This window comes from Taudactylus pleione, unplaced genomic scaffold, assembly GCF_031769625.1.
Source record: "Taudactylus pleione unplaced genomic scaffold, aTauple2 ptg000704l, whole genome shotgun sequence".
NCBI classification, from domain to species: Eukaryota; Metazoa; Chordata; class Amphibia; order Anura; family Myobatrachidae; genus Taudactylus; species Taudactylus pleione.
The window spans coordinates 846656-860790 of NW_028285106.1; the positions used below are offsets into that span (position 1 = coordinate 846656).

The 14135-nt window shown below is 46.2% G+C and overlaps 1 protein-coding gene across 1 annotated transcript in view; it reads right to left on the reverse strand.

Moving 5' to 3' along the window:
* BACE2 (beta-secretase 2) overlaps positions 1–14135 on the reverse strand; it is a 59243-nt gene that overhangs the window by 22715 nt on the left and 22393 nt on the right. Inside the window, exon 2 of the mRNA XM_088456441.1 lies at positions 6060–6148. Coding sequence (XP_088312567.1) covers positions 6060–6148 — 89 coding nt within the window. The remainder of the gene's footprint in view (positions 1–6059; positions 6149–14135) is intronic.

The window sequence follows — 14135 nt, forward strand, 5'->3', positions numbered from 1 at the left end:
TTACAACCACAGGTAACATGTATGTAAAACCACAAGTGTGGAAGGATTTGTGGCTGGGGAAAAATAAACAGCTGAAATGCCACAGCCCCTCTGTAACACAGATAGGCGTATTGTACGGGGCGGCAACATTACTGCAGAAAAAGGAATTAGGTGAGGTCGTCTGCAAGAATAGCAAAAGGGCATTTGTCAGAGAACACAGATTAGCACTTATTTATTGCCAGTTATTTATATAGCGCCCACAAATTCCGCAGCGCATTACAGAGAGAATATTTGGCCATTCACATCAGTCTCGGCCCCAGTGGAGCTTACAATCTATGGGCCTGATTCAGACCTGCTCGCGAGCGCTCGCAAGCGGGTTGATGTTGGGCCAGTGCGCATGCGCACGACGGACCCGGCTCTGTCGTGCGCATGCGCAAGACCCAGATAGCGATGGGCAAGCGGTCGCTATGGGTCTCGCTACAAAGGGGGCGTGCTGTCGATGGTGAGTGACAGCACGCCCCCTTTGGTGGGCGTGCCGGGGGCGTGGCTGGCTAGACGGAGGCATTCACATGGGAATGCCTACCGTCTGGGGCCGGCCCCACTGACATCACAAGTCATGTCAGTGGGAGTGATTTTGGCTCTGATAGAGCCAAAAGCACTCCAGGGCTTGCAGCAGACGAGACCCTACCACAAGGGTCTTGTCGCAAGCCCGATGGTCGCGATGGTCTTGACCATCGCGACCATCTTTTTGGCCGCTCGCTATAGCTGTGGGAATTCTGTTACAGCCACAGCTGTGCGAGTGGCCAGGAGGCCGCTCTAAAAAAAAAAAAAAAAAAAGAGAGGGAGGGCACTGATTCATAGCGAGCGCTCTGAATGAGCGTCCGGCTCTAAATCAGGCCCTATGTTCCATACCACATACTAACACACACATACACACTGGGGTTAATTTTTGGTGGGAATCGATTAACCTACCAGTATATTTTTGGAGTGTGGGAGGAAACAGGAGCACTCAGAGGAAACCCACGCAATCACAGGGAGAATATACAAACTCCACACAGTTAGGCCACAGTAGTGGGAATCGAACCCACGACCTCAGTGCTGTGAGGCAGTAATGCTAACCATTACACTGTCTGTGCTGCCCGCTCACTTCCGCATTGCTGTAATTTAATGAACTGTGCAAAGAGAAAAAAGCATCAATCATCGCCGATAAATTGCAATACATCACCATCCTATTCGCCTGCATACCGGCACTCTTCCGATATAGGTCTGACCCCCAGATGATGCCGTTACTTCCAGGTTTATGACCCAGGAGTCCACAGACACAAAGGGACGATTCTTAGTTGTGAATAGTGTAAGACAGAGAAGTACCTGTGTATTGTGGTAACTCCATGCTGCACTGCAGGTGGGGGGCAGATTTATTATGTGCAGGGAGATTTAGATTTAAGAAAAAAGTGTCCAGCATTTGTGTTCTACATGCAACAGCCGGTATTCACCCCATATGCAAAATGATGTATGTATTTGCACACCTTGCATCACAACATGGTTTCCCCAGGTACACAGTTACAGATGTGTAATCGCTGTCGCACCAAACAGCCCCCCTCAGCGAGACTCTGCTAACGCTGGGCATTTTTTTCAGGTCTTTAATTGCCGAAAGAGAGTCTAAGTGGCAACATGACGCTCCAGCAGACTGTGCTGACTAATGTGATATGTGACGCTTGTATATCTGTGTGCGACTAATGCGGGGTACACGGACAATATATCTGCTGCCTGTCGGCCAGTGTGTACAGGCGATATGTCTGTGAACCGCATCGTTCACAGACATATCACATTAGTTGTGCTGCACAGCCGATGGACAGATATGTCCGCAGACAGCCCGTACACACACAGCGGCAGCCGCGGGGAAGAGGGGAGGCCCCGACCGGATAGATGATGGCCGTTCAGTGTGTGTGAACGACCATCATCTAAAGATAGATCTGCAGATGGAGGGATCTGCAGATCTATCTGTCAGGTGTGTACCCACCTTGAGTCTCTCAATCAGAGTGCAAAGTGCTACGATGCAGCGGCCGCAGCCTTTTTCCACGCCAATTTCCGTTTACAGTCTCAGTCGCAAACAGATATAAGAGTGTCACATATCAAATTAATCAGCACAGTCCCCTGGTGCGCCCCAGTCGCAACGGGACTTAGAGGCAATTTCGCCAAAAAAGAGACGCCCGATTATAGCAGAATCGCACGGGACATTGCGGCTCACTCACGTCAGGCGTATAACGCTGCGTGGCGTATTGAGGATAGATGTAGGAAGACATGTGAACTTGCTTTTTCTTGCTTTATAACCACCCCAGAATCAGGCTCAAGCTCCGTAAATTTTCCTGGGCGTGCGGCATAGGGGCACATCGGGGGAGTTTTCCACATTTTTAGGTTCGATACATCCCGCACTTAGGAGCAGGTTGGTTGGTACTTTCTCTCTCTCCGCTTTCATAAATCGCGCCCTAATGGTGCGTACACACTAGACGATATGCTCCCTGAGCGATATCGTGTAGTGTGTCCCCAGCAGGCTGTGCTCAATGTCGTTCATGACATTGAGCACACCCGCTGAACGATATCATTAACGATATCGTTCAGCGCCGGGCTCTCTCTCCCCCCATTCCCCAACATGCAGCAACCTGACAACATCGTCAGGTTGGCCTGCATGTCAGCCCGATGAAAGATGACAAACGACCCGCGGGAACGTTATCGTTCAGTCGTCCACTTTAATCGCCCAGTGTGTACCCACCATTAGTCATTTTACTGGCTGTGTTTGATATATGACAACTAGGAGCTGATTGGTTGGTACTTTCACAATTGTAGCGCTCTCCAAGCTTTCATGAATAACCCAGTTAGTAGCTGCAACTGAACTCTCGCACCCTCCCCATACAGTGTCCATATAAGCTGCATGTGTCCAGAGACTGGCAGCACCACTGTCGCAGACAGAACTGGTATTACCACCAGATTGTAGTGTCTGGTTACTGCACATTGCTGCCCGGGGAGAAGACGTTGTTATTATTCTATATTTATAGCACAGACATCACACGTTGGGCAGCTTATGTTACAATACACAAACACTAAAGCTGGGTACATACTGGGCGATATATCCACCATTCAATAGGAACGGCTGCTGGATCTCGAGCGCGTCAGCAGGTGTGTACTCCCGTTATGTCTGAACGACGTCGCTCACAACAGACATATCGCATCTGTTCTGTGGCATAGCCGATGGCAGATCTATCCTCCGATATATATGCGCATCTCGTTGTGCGTTTAGGCAGTCAGCCGACCTCACGTACACGCTGCAGGGACTGCCAGGGGACACATATTGAGCGGGTGATCGACAAGTCTGTATAGCTTACCCGATCGGCCGATGTGTCGGCGAATCAGTCGGCACAGTGCTCTCTGGACACCCTCCTCTGTCTTGCTAGACTATTAAGTGCACTGTAATGGCTGTTGCCTATGTTTATATGCATGTATTGATACATACAGAAATATTTCATTCACTTTAACCTCTTTGTACAATCAACACACGGATCGGATCTACAATCACGCCAGTCTCTCTTATGTAACAAGTTATCGTATGTCCAGGTGTCAGTCCCCAGTACACCGTCATTATCTGCCTTAGGATAGCCGCCATCACAGGCGTCGGAGATGTAAAGCATTTGCAGCAGAGGTCTTTAGACTTTCTCACAACTGGTTTTATTAAACAAAGTTGTCTTGACGTCAGTCCCCGACACCTCCCGGCGAGGCCGGCTTTCCAGGATGTTATACAGTCGTTCTGTATCCTCCTTATTAATAAGGAACTTAATATACAATAAAAGAATGTTCAAAGGCAAAAGAAAAAAAAAAAGTTAAGTTTGCAACAGACTCTGCATCGACTGTGTAGACTAGAGCGTCAGCTGTGCGATTCTGCTTTATCAAGAGGAAACCCCATTTCCTCCAGTCTCTCCCAGTAACGATGGCCAGTGACCAAGAAGGGGGATAGATGTTTGTGCATTCAGTCGCTCTTCCTATAATAACCACAGCCAGTGTGTGCAGGGTAACAGAAGTGCTCCTGTATGTGCTGATAGACACAGATAGCAATGTGTCCCTGTCCTGCACTATCCTTCCTGTTGTGTAATCCTGCTCCTATTCACGCTGAGCAGGAGGATTGCAGGAATGTGATGGAAGATGGGCGCGGACACATCTCGGCTTTACAGATAATTCTTATCAACTTCACAGCTTAACACACACGTCAGAAACCTGACTCTCTCTCTCTCTCTCTCTCTCTCTCTCTCTCGTCCCCATCCACCTGTCCTGACCAAATGCGATACGGTCTATAGCGTTCTACCATCAACTTGTAATAAACGTAGCACAGTTACTAGCCCTCACGCGCCTCTATGTCGTCACTAGTTCCTGGTGAATGGATAGAAGCGTTGATCTCGCGCATATTCCTCAGGTATAATATAGTTACTGCAGCAGTTATTGTAACTTCACTATAAACCTCAGAGATCTTTTGGGGGTTTTATTTTTGTACATTTTTACAACATAAGGCCGGTCACCTAGCTTTTATTTTACAGAGACCATTCTACTTTATCCAAAATAAGCTAGAAGAAATATTTACAAGGAGAAAGCTCCGGGATTGTAAGAAACGTGGTATTCCTGCAATTCTTCTGTGCTACATATAATACAGAAGGATAATTCACCCACAATCGCGTGCTCCCGCGGGCCGCATACGAGACCACCTGGTTGGCCGTGCAGATTAATGAAAGACGGGATGAGGTATTGTTCAGTCATTCATTAGATAGCATATTGTATATGGGCAATCTCGGATGGTCCAGGGCAAAGGGAAGATCGCCCTTTGTATAGATGTGCACCCGGCCTAAGTTACAATGGATATTACAAGATGCCTCATATTTCCTCCGTGACTTTTAATATCCTTATATTTTACAATAGGGAGTACATATACATTACAATCAGTAAATTCACTTACCGCCGCAAACTCTGCTTAAAAAAAAAAAAAAAATGTATTCACCGAGGGAACTTTCAGGGGGATGCAGTCAAAAAGGTTAACAACTGGGCAGGGCTATAGTTAGGCTAGGGATAGGCACGCGTGGTAAGGTTAGAGTAAAATACAGGGATTAGTATTAGAGGAGAAATATTCACCAGAATGCCAGGGGATTGGAGGGCTGACCTGGAAGTCAGTCACATGATCAGCACCAAATTCCGGAAGACGCAGCTGGAGAAAGTCGCCGCTGGGCCACTAGGGACTATGGGCCTGATTCAGAGCCGTTCGCTATTTGCGGTCGTTCGTTCAAAAACAAGGGGTGGCTATTCAAATGATCCGTTCGCAAATTGCAGTCTGTTCACACCTCTAAGTCTGAACGAGCGAGCAAAACATACGCTCGTTTATTTGATAAAAACGCCCCCTGGCCGCTCGCACCATACGTCATGTCCGCTATTTATTAGATTAATCGAGTACATCGTACAGTGTATGAACTGCTCGCTATTCTTGTGGTTGGTTTTTTCAACCGCTATTTTGCGAGCAGTTCTGAGTTAAAAAAAACCAAGTGACGTGGTCAATGACGCTGCTGTATTAATTATGCACTCCCTTAAAACGCCCGTTTTGACCTTTAAGCACGCCTGCGTTCGAATTCCACTCCCCCGTTTTCAAGCACCTTCCCCTGTTACCACCCACATACGCCTCATTCTGTCACTCAAAATAGCAGGCACTCGCTATATAGCGTACAAACGATTTTCGGCCGCACTGACTGGTTCGCGCATGCGTACTAAAAACCATACGCATGCGCAGATGTGCGAACATCGTTCGGAACGAGCGTACGGCCGCTAGCGAACGGCTCTGAATCAGGCCCTATAGCTCAACATATCATACCCAACCCCTTACAGAGGGAGCAGGATATCATATACACAGTGCAGGAAGCCAGCATGACACGACTAGAAGTTGCCGCCGTCTATTTGCCAGCCTGGGGCAAGCAGCAGGATAAGTACCACTACTTCAACAAGCAGTAACAAATACAAACCCAGAACATTTCACACACTCGAATGGTCACAGTACTCACTGGTCAGATCGGTAATATGTTGTTATATCAGGATCTGCGGCTCCGGCAACGGCAAAGTTACTGCTCCCGGTGTCTACCAGGATATTCAGCTGAAAAACAAAACAAAAAAATACATCCTGTTACTGTCTCTCCCAGTGCATGATAGTCCCCGTCAGTCCATGATAGTCCCCGTCAGTCCATGATAGTCCCCGTCAGTAATGAGGTGGGGTTTCCATCTTCACATAATTCTCATCCATTAGCCCGAATTTGCCAACCCTACAGTTTTACTGAATAAATTAAATGATCTTCCTTACATCACGAAGCAAGAAAAAACTATAACAAGTATTGTATTACAGGAACATGACTGGAGGACATACGTAAAACCAATAAACTATAGTACGAGAAAGCTGCATGTAGATGGAAAATAGTCCCCGTGCAAGGGACGTAAGCCCGACAGCCGGCTTCCCGACTGCTTTATCCCGACGAGGGTTAAATGACAGGCGTCTAAATCTAGACGCCTGTCATTTTTTCAACGCCGGGCACCGCGAGCAGACAACCGCTGGGGGGGGAGGTTAGGCACTAGGCACTCCCGGGGGGACTTAGAGTTAGGCACTTGGGGGGGAGGTTAGGGTTAGGCACCCCTAAGGAGGGTTAGGGGAGTTAGGTTAGTAGATACTTACCTAAGGACGATCAGGATTTCCAGCGCCGTCAGGCTTCCGCTGCCGGGATCTCTGCTTTTGTCTGCCTGTCGCTGCCGGGATTGGAAAACCTGGCCATGCGGCCACCGGGATTTCATACCGCTTCCCCCGTGCAATACCCAGCTTGTATTTTAATGGACACCAGAGCTGCTGGGTATGGCTCCTAGCAACATTTTGTAAGATTACTTGAAGAATAGATGCAGCAGCGTTTTATATACACCCAAATGACCCCCCCCCCCACCCCCTTCTCCATCATTGCAGACTGAGACTTCCTATTCCATTATAAGCATTTTTAAAATCACATTCTGGTTCAGGCCCAATAAGGCTGTATTTTCAATGAAGTCCCTATCGCTTACATATGTAGCACACACAGCACATTTCATACACGATTCCGACAGGTTACCATGAAGCAGAAGGGCCGGACCCCTTTATCAGTAGTGTCAGTGGGAGGTCATTCTTCTGCAAACGGTCTAAACCCCTGAACCAATTCCAGCCAGTAAACCATGACCGCATAAGTTTTATCAGCTCAAACTGCCGTAAAGCCAATAAAAACCCAGCTCCAGCCAAGAATTTAGTATGGTTACAGGTCTTTAAACATAATAGTTGCAAATACAAAGGGAGAACAAAAAACAGGAAAGGGAAAGAGATAATGGGCGGAAAAAAAATTAAATAAATAAAAATGTGGGTCCCAATTTAAAGGCAGGCTTGTATTAGCGCACGTACACAGTACATGGCCATTATACTGAGAGAATCATGAACATCAGTGCATTACGCAGGGGTTTCCTCACCTATTGCGTCCACTCTGCGATGTAGGTCGTCACTTTTGAACCGCTGTCCGGTGCTCGCTGTGTGGTCCTAGGTCTGCTCTAAACCCTATTGTGAGGTGTGATCTAGATGGACTTGGGGCCTGATTAATTACAGATCGCTATTGCAGCTGCGATTACGCACGCAGGTCTGCTGCGAAAATATGCTAATGAATGCAATCGCAATACAGCCGTAATACCTTGCAGTCCTGCGTATACATTTGGAACATCGAGTAACATCGGCCCCTCTCGCACAATTACAGCAGGCCTGACCTTACTTTTAAATTGCTAACCTGGTCATCTACAGTGAGACCACAAGCTGCGTATTCCGGCGCAGCAGGCTCGGCTACTGACATGTTCTGTCAGTGCGGCCGCCCAGGGGCGCCTGGTCCGTCGGAAAAAAAAAAAACGCCCTCCTCCCACCTGCTGTATGTATAATTTTATGGTCAGGGGGAGGACACAGAGGAGCGGGCGGAAGAGGAAGCACGGGATGGCGCTGGGTGCGTCGCAGTGTCTAATTTATGCACGCCGGTGCAACGGTCAGGCACGCCTGTATTTCTCCGACCACTCCCATGTCACCACCCCCAAACACTGACCTCCTGCAACTCACTGCGATGGCTTTCTTTTTGCGTGGGTGATCGCTATGCGATGGCAATGCTGACACGCGCACTGCAATGCATACGTATGCGCAGTACGCACAGTCGACCGATCTGTGTACGCAGTTGCGATCCATAATGAATCAGGCACTTAGTGAGCAATACAACGCACACTGACGCACAACCATATAATCATATCATATAATCCTACTTTGCAGATACAAGCTTGTAATAAATCGCTATATATTTCCTTTTTGCCTCACGCTAAAGAGAACACAAAGTGCCCTGCCAGAGCAATAACTATTCGGTCTAGGATCTGCTCCTTGCAAACGCTGCACTAATACAGTTATTACAGAAACCTACACTTAACGAAACAATGCACCCACAATGGCAGGAAGCACGACACTGGTGGAGTAGACTGTACTGCACCAATGATGCACGCCTGGGTAATAAGACAGGACACGGTAACAGATTTTTAATTTGCTGCAATAAATACTACTCTCCCCGAGCAGCTCCGACAGCCAAAGTTACAGTTACAGCTGCAATACCAAATGGTTAGCATTTTTCTATAATCTCCTACAAATAAGAATTCCAAGGAGACATATAATGGCTGGTCTGCAGCATATCAGGTAGGTCACACACACACAGCCTAGAAGCCTTTTTGAGATACACTCAAGCAAAACCGGTTCAAATCAATAGATCTACAATAAAAAAGGGTTGACCGTGACTAGGTAGAGATCAACTGGTAGACAGGCAATAGGTCGACAGGTATAAAAGGTTGACGCACAAAAAGGTCAACATGGATGTAGATCGACCAGTACAGAAGGTCAACATGGTCAAAAGGTCGACATTGGAATGATCGGCACAGGTTTGCTTTTTAGGGTTAGGCATTCACTGGAGGGCTAGGATCTAGAAGGGACAGTTAGGGTTAGGCACTTACTTGTAGGAGGGACAGTTAGGGTTAGGCACTTACTGGGGGGGGGGTTAGGAGGGACAGTCAGGGTTAGGCATTTACTGGGGGAGGGTTAGGAGGGACAGTTAGGGTTATGGTCTTACTGGGGAGGGTTAGGAGGGACAGTTAGGCCCTTACTGGGGTGGGTTAGGAGGGACAGTCAGGCCCTAACTGGGGCGAGGTTAGGAGGGACAGTTAGACTTCGGCCCTTACTGGGGAGGGTGTTAGGAGGGACAGTTAGGCTTAGGAGGGACAGTTAAGGCTCGGCACATTTAGGGTTCGGCACTAGGAGGGACGTTAGGGTAAAAGTATCAGCCATTTTTGTGTCAACCATTCCAATGTCAACCTTTTGTACCTGTCAACCTATTGCCTGTATACCAGTTGGTGTCGATCTTTTGAATGACTAATTACTGTAGATCTTTTAATCCACACCCTAGTAAAACAACAAATGGCTGAAACATAATGACATTTGTTTTTAATAGTAAATCGTGGCCATGGTTTAGTTCATGGCAAATTAAAATAGTCACTTTCACTGAATACACATTATATAATTTTCTTATACACTGAATAAGCACTGTATATACAAATGGAGGACAATTATCAAATCTATAGAGAAAAGAAATAAACACACGAGTACACAAACACCCACCCTCATATCGCCACATTAAAACACAATATAGAGGACCTAAAGCTGGGTACACACTACACGATGGCGCTAACCAGTAATGATGCGACCGATCTAACTATACATCACGCGCGACATACACTGCACAAACGGGGTATGACGGCGTGATGTATCGTCCCATGCTGCATGTAGCTATACCGCGTCATTCGTTGCATCGACCCATCTTTAGAATGTAAGCTCTCACGAGCAGGGACCTCTTCCCTCATGTGCTTCTCCTTACACTTTCGTCTATTCCTTACTCCCCATAAGGGCACCTAACACGTCTCTGCCAACTCCCTGCTGCTTATCGTGAGTGTTTTAATTACTATTGCAGCAATATATATGTGTCCTTCATGGTACTGTAAGTTCCTTTTTTTTTGTTCACTTATTAGTTTTATGTACTATGTAAGGCGCTGTGGAACACTTGTGGTGCCATATAAATAAAGGATAATAATAATCTGCCATGCAGCACAGCAGATGGGACAAGGCAATGAACGACTGTCGGGAACGATTGATCGGGTGTACACACTATACGAGGTGTATGATCTATTGTACCGATCGGTCTCAGAACAATATATCGCACAGTGTGTACCCAGCTTAAGATTCAAAATTGAGGAACAAGTCCCACAATGGAGGAAAAAATAGCAGTTGAGTGTAAGTACACAATCAAGGGACCTGTGCCAGGCATCGTTGTGCTTAATCTGTGACTTCATACCAATTATAAATTTATAACATACTAATCCTAACCTCGTGCCGAGTACACTTATAGGGGGTATTCAACATGGAGCGAAAAGTCGTTTTTGACGTAATTTTCGCTTGTTTTGGTTTTACACCGTATTCAATTTCAAAGACTTTTCGCAGGTTTGAAAAGTCTTTGAAAAAAAAAAAACGGGGATAACTTTTCACCACTGAATAGGTGGCGAAAAAAAGTGCAGAATTGGGGTTTAGGGGTGCAGGCTTAAAAAAAAAAAAAAAAAAAAAAAATAGCCTGCACCCCTGGGAATGACATTGTAAAAATAACTGTCAAAAAAAGTTTAAAAAATAAAAATAGGGACACCCCAAAAAATTAATAAAAAAATTGGGGTGAAAAAAAATATGGGAAAAAAGTGTTTAAAAATAGGGAAATAGGTTCAGGGCTATTCTGCAAGTATGCGGCAGGTGTATTCTAAAATAGGCTATTAGTGGCAGGTGTATAGTTGCAGAATTTTTTAAAACTTACTTTAGGGACATAAAAGTATGCTAGTACCCATTTTCATGTACCAAAAAATTTGATGGGACCACTTAAAAACGAAAAAAAATAACCTAAGTGCTCTTTTGCATCACTTCTTCAATGTCGGGAAAAACCACCTGCTGCGGCTATTTAAATCTCCGACTTTCATTTGCAGGCTAAAACGGGGTACCCATAGTGTTCCCCCATGTTTTTACAGCTTTAGGGGGGTCCTACAATTTATTCCAGGAAAAATTTGTTTTTTTATGCAGATCCCACTTCGCAGTTTGCAGTTTTCGTAGCTTTTATTTTGAATACTGGGATAAAGCGGGCGCGCGCCCGATACTTTATCCCAGGAAAATCTCCGATGTGGAGCGAAAAGTCCCATATTGAATACCCCTCTATGTAGCAAAGTAAACTACAAAATCGAGGCAAAAAAAAAAAGTACACAGTAAGGGAATCGCGCCATATGGTGCAATAAGGATAGGTGTAGGTTTTATTTCCAAAAATAAATTCAAATCACAATAAAATACACATAAAATGCTAACGGTGTAAAGCTGCAAAGTCACGTTATCAAATACATTAAAGCACCTCCCAGGTTTCACCACATATATAATATTTGTCTCTATAGGACCTTCGGTTCAGCAGCGGATATAAATTGTATGAGAGCGTTTCAGAGATAACGTGGTAGCGGAAGGCCGACACCGCGCCAATATTTTAATAGGTCCCAGTTCTGTCAGCAGGAGAGATTCATGCAGCGCTGATCAAGGGGATTTTAGGAGAGAAATATGTTAATATGCTGATTTATGAGGCACCTTCTGTAGCGCTGAGTGGGTACATTGATCTGAGAAGTGAAATTCCATGTTGGGGAGAAAACGTGCTGTTCTGTGTAGCTGAGGAATGTGAGGGACCCCATCCTCCGCACCGCGGCCGGGTCAGCCTTCACCAGCACAGTGCCGCGGGACAGACCTGCACACACTGGCCCATTGTGTACGGCCTAATGGGGCGACAGACCGCGACTGTTCCATGCATTGTGTAAATGTATGGACATGTAAAATCAACAGCCCACTGGAGAACATTGATGGGGAATGAGGTTTCATTGCACATTTTATAGAAACATTTATGTACAGTAGTGCTGAGCTAAATCATATAACCTAAGTGTTCATACATAACTATAATGTTCCAGCATTAGGCTGGTTAACCGTAAAAAAAAATAAAAAAAAATCATCATGATTGTACTAGTTTTTAATGGTGATAGGAATATAAACAGTGTTATGGGCACGGAATATAATGGTTTAGATGACATTACACACGCAGTCTCACTGCGATGATATGCTAAACCATTGCAGCACTACATAAGGGCGCCCAACTTACCTTACACACATCCGTAATGTTTAGCAAGACAGCGAAACCATCGGTAACAGCGAGTACCATCGCAGCCTCACGCACACTTACACAAGCTCTGACCTTACTCAGGAATTGCCAATCTCATCGCACGCAGTGTAAGACCAAGCTGCGTATGGCATCGCAGTGTCCAATTTACGCACACCCCTGCAACGGCGTTCAAACGCACTGGCACGTCTGCGTTTCACCGACCAACCTCCCCCCTCCCCCAAACGGTACGGTACTTCCTGTCAATCATTTTGCGATGGGAATACGTAGTCACTGCGGTCGCAGTGGGTGGTTCGTGCACTGCGATGCATGCAACAATCGGCCAATGGCGTGCGTAATTGCAGATGTGATCCTTGCTGAATCAGACCCATAGTCTTTTTTTTTGGTGAGGGGGGGGTGCTGTTGGGAGGTAAAATTTTAGCCTCTAGCTGCCGATGACCTACCATGGGGAGATTTATCAAATATTGTGGAGAGATAAAGTGGTGGAGTTGCTCATAGAAACCATCTTCCAACTGTCATTTTTGTCACACAGCCTATAAAATGACTTAAGTTGGGTACACAGTGCCCATGAGTATTGAAAGGAAAGGGGTGCCTTGGGCACTGATGGACACCTTGGTTGTGTCATGTGACCAGGAAGTGATGCAATGTTTAGAAATCGGAGCTCAGTCAGCAGCAGCAAGAGAAGACAGCGATGCAGGTAGGAGAATCAACGGACACTGAAGCTTAGTGTAGTGAGGGGAGAGTTACAGTGAGTAGGGGGTGAGACAGGCTCCCAGCACTCAGACCCATTTCCATGTGTGCCTCCACAGCCTTTGACCTCACCGCACGTCACGTCACGTCACTGGTATCCAACACCGGAACGGCGTGATGTAAAGAAACATCGCGCGTGCAATTAACACTACAAGATCTGAAATGCGACGGCACGATGCATCGTTACACGACGCATGTAGCAGCATGGCGTCGCTCATTGCATCGCCTGTGCACCGCAAAACGACAGATCGGGCGCACACACTGTACGATATAACGTGTAGACCTGCGACTGAACGATGTATCATATGATGAATCCTATAGTTTGCACCCAGCTTTAGAAGCTCATTGGTTGCCACTTTATTTCTCTCCAAGATTTGATAAATCTCCCCCTTACTAACTGCCAATTATTTAACATGGCCAAATGTATTATTTCCTGGAAAAACTGTGCTCCGGCTGCATTTTGGATGATTGATGGCACTCGCTGACGCGCCTACACGGTCACAGATCCCTAGTGAGCTGCATGATGCGGTACTAATCAGTAATGGGGTGTCGTGTAAGGGGTTTAATGCGTCGCCGGGTAACTACAGGGTTAACCACAGATTCCTGACAGCCTGATCCTTATCGACCATCATCTCCTCCCAGCTGGATATGGAGTTAAACATTTATTTATTGCTCAGCAGCCAGAAATCACTTTAGAAGAACTTGCGGCTCTTCAGAATTTTTCAGCGGGTTAATAGATGTGAAAATTAGCAGCCAATTTAAATAATGCCTCATTTAACACAAAGATTCCTAATTACATTACAAGCCCATCTGCTACAAGCTGCTTGCAACCACGGCAAAATAAATCGCTTTCTGGCCCGGCTCTGCTGGGTTTGTATGCAATTATTACATGTTATTATTGGCGCTCATTTTGCTAATCATGTTCTTTTGGCACTTCATAACTAGCAAAGCATCTCATCTGTTTAAGCATATGTTTTGTGAAAGGAGCTGGCTGGTAATGGTGTCATGCACGGCGCCTCCGCCAGAGATACGGCC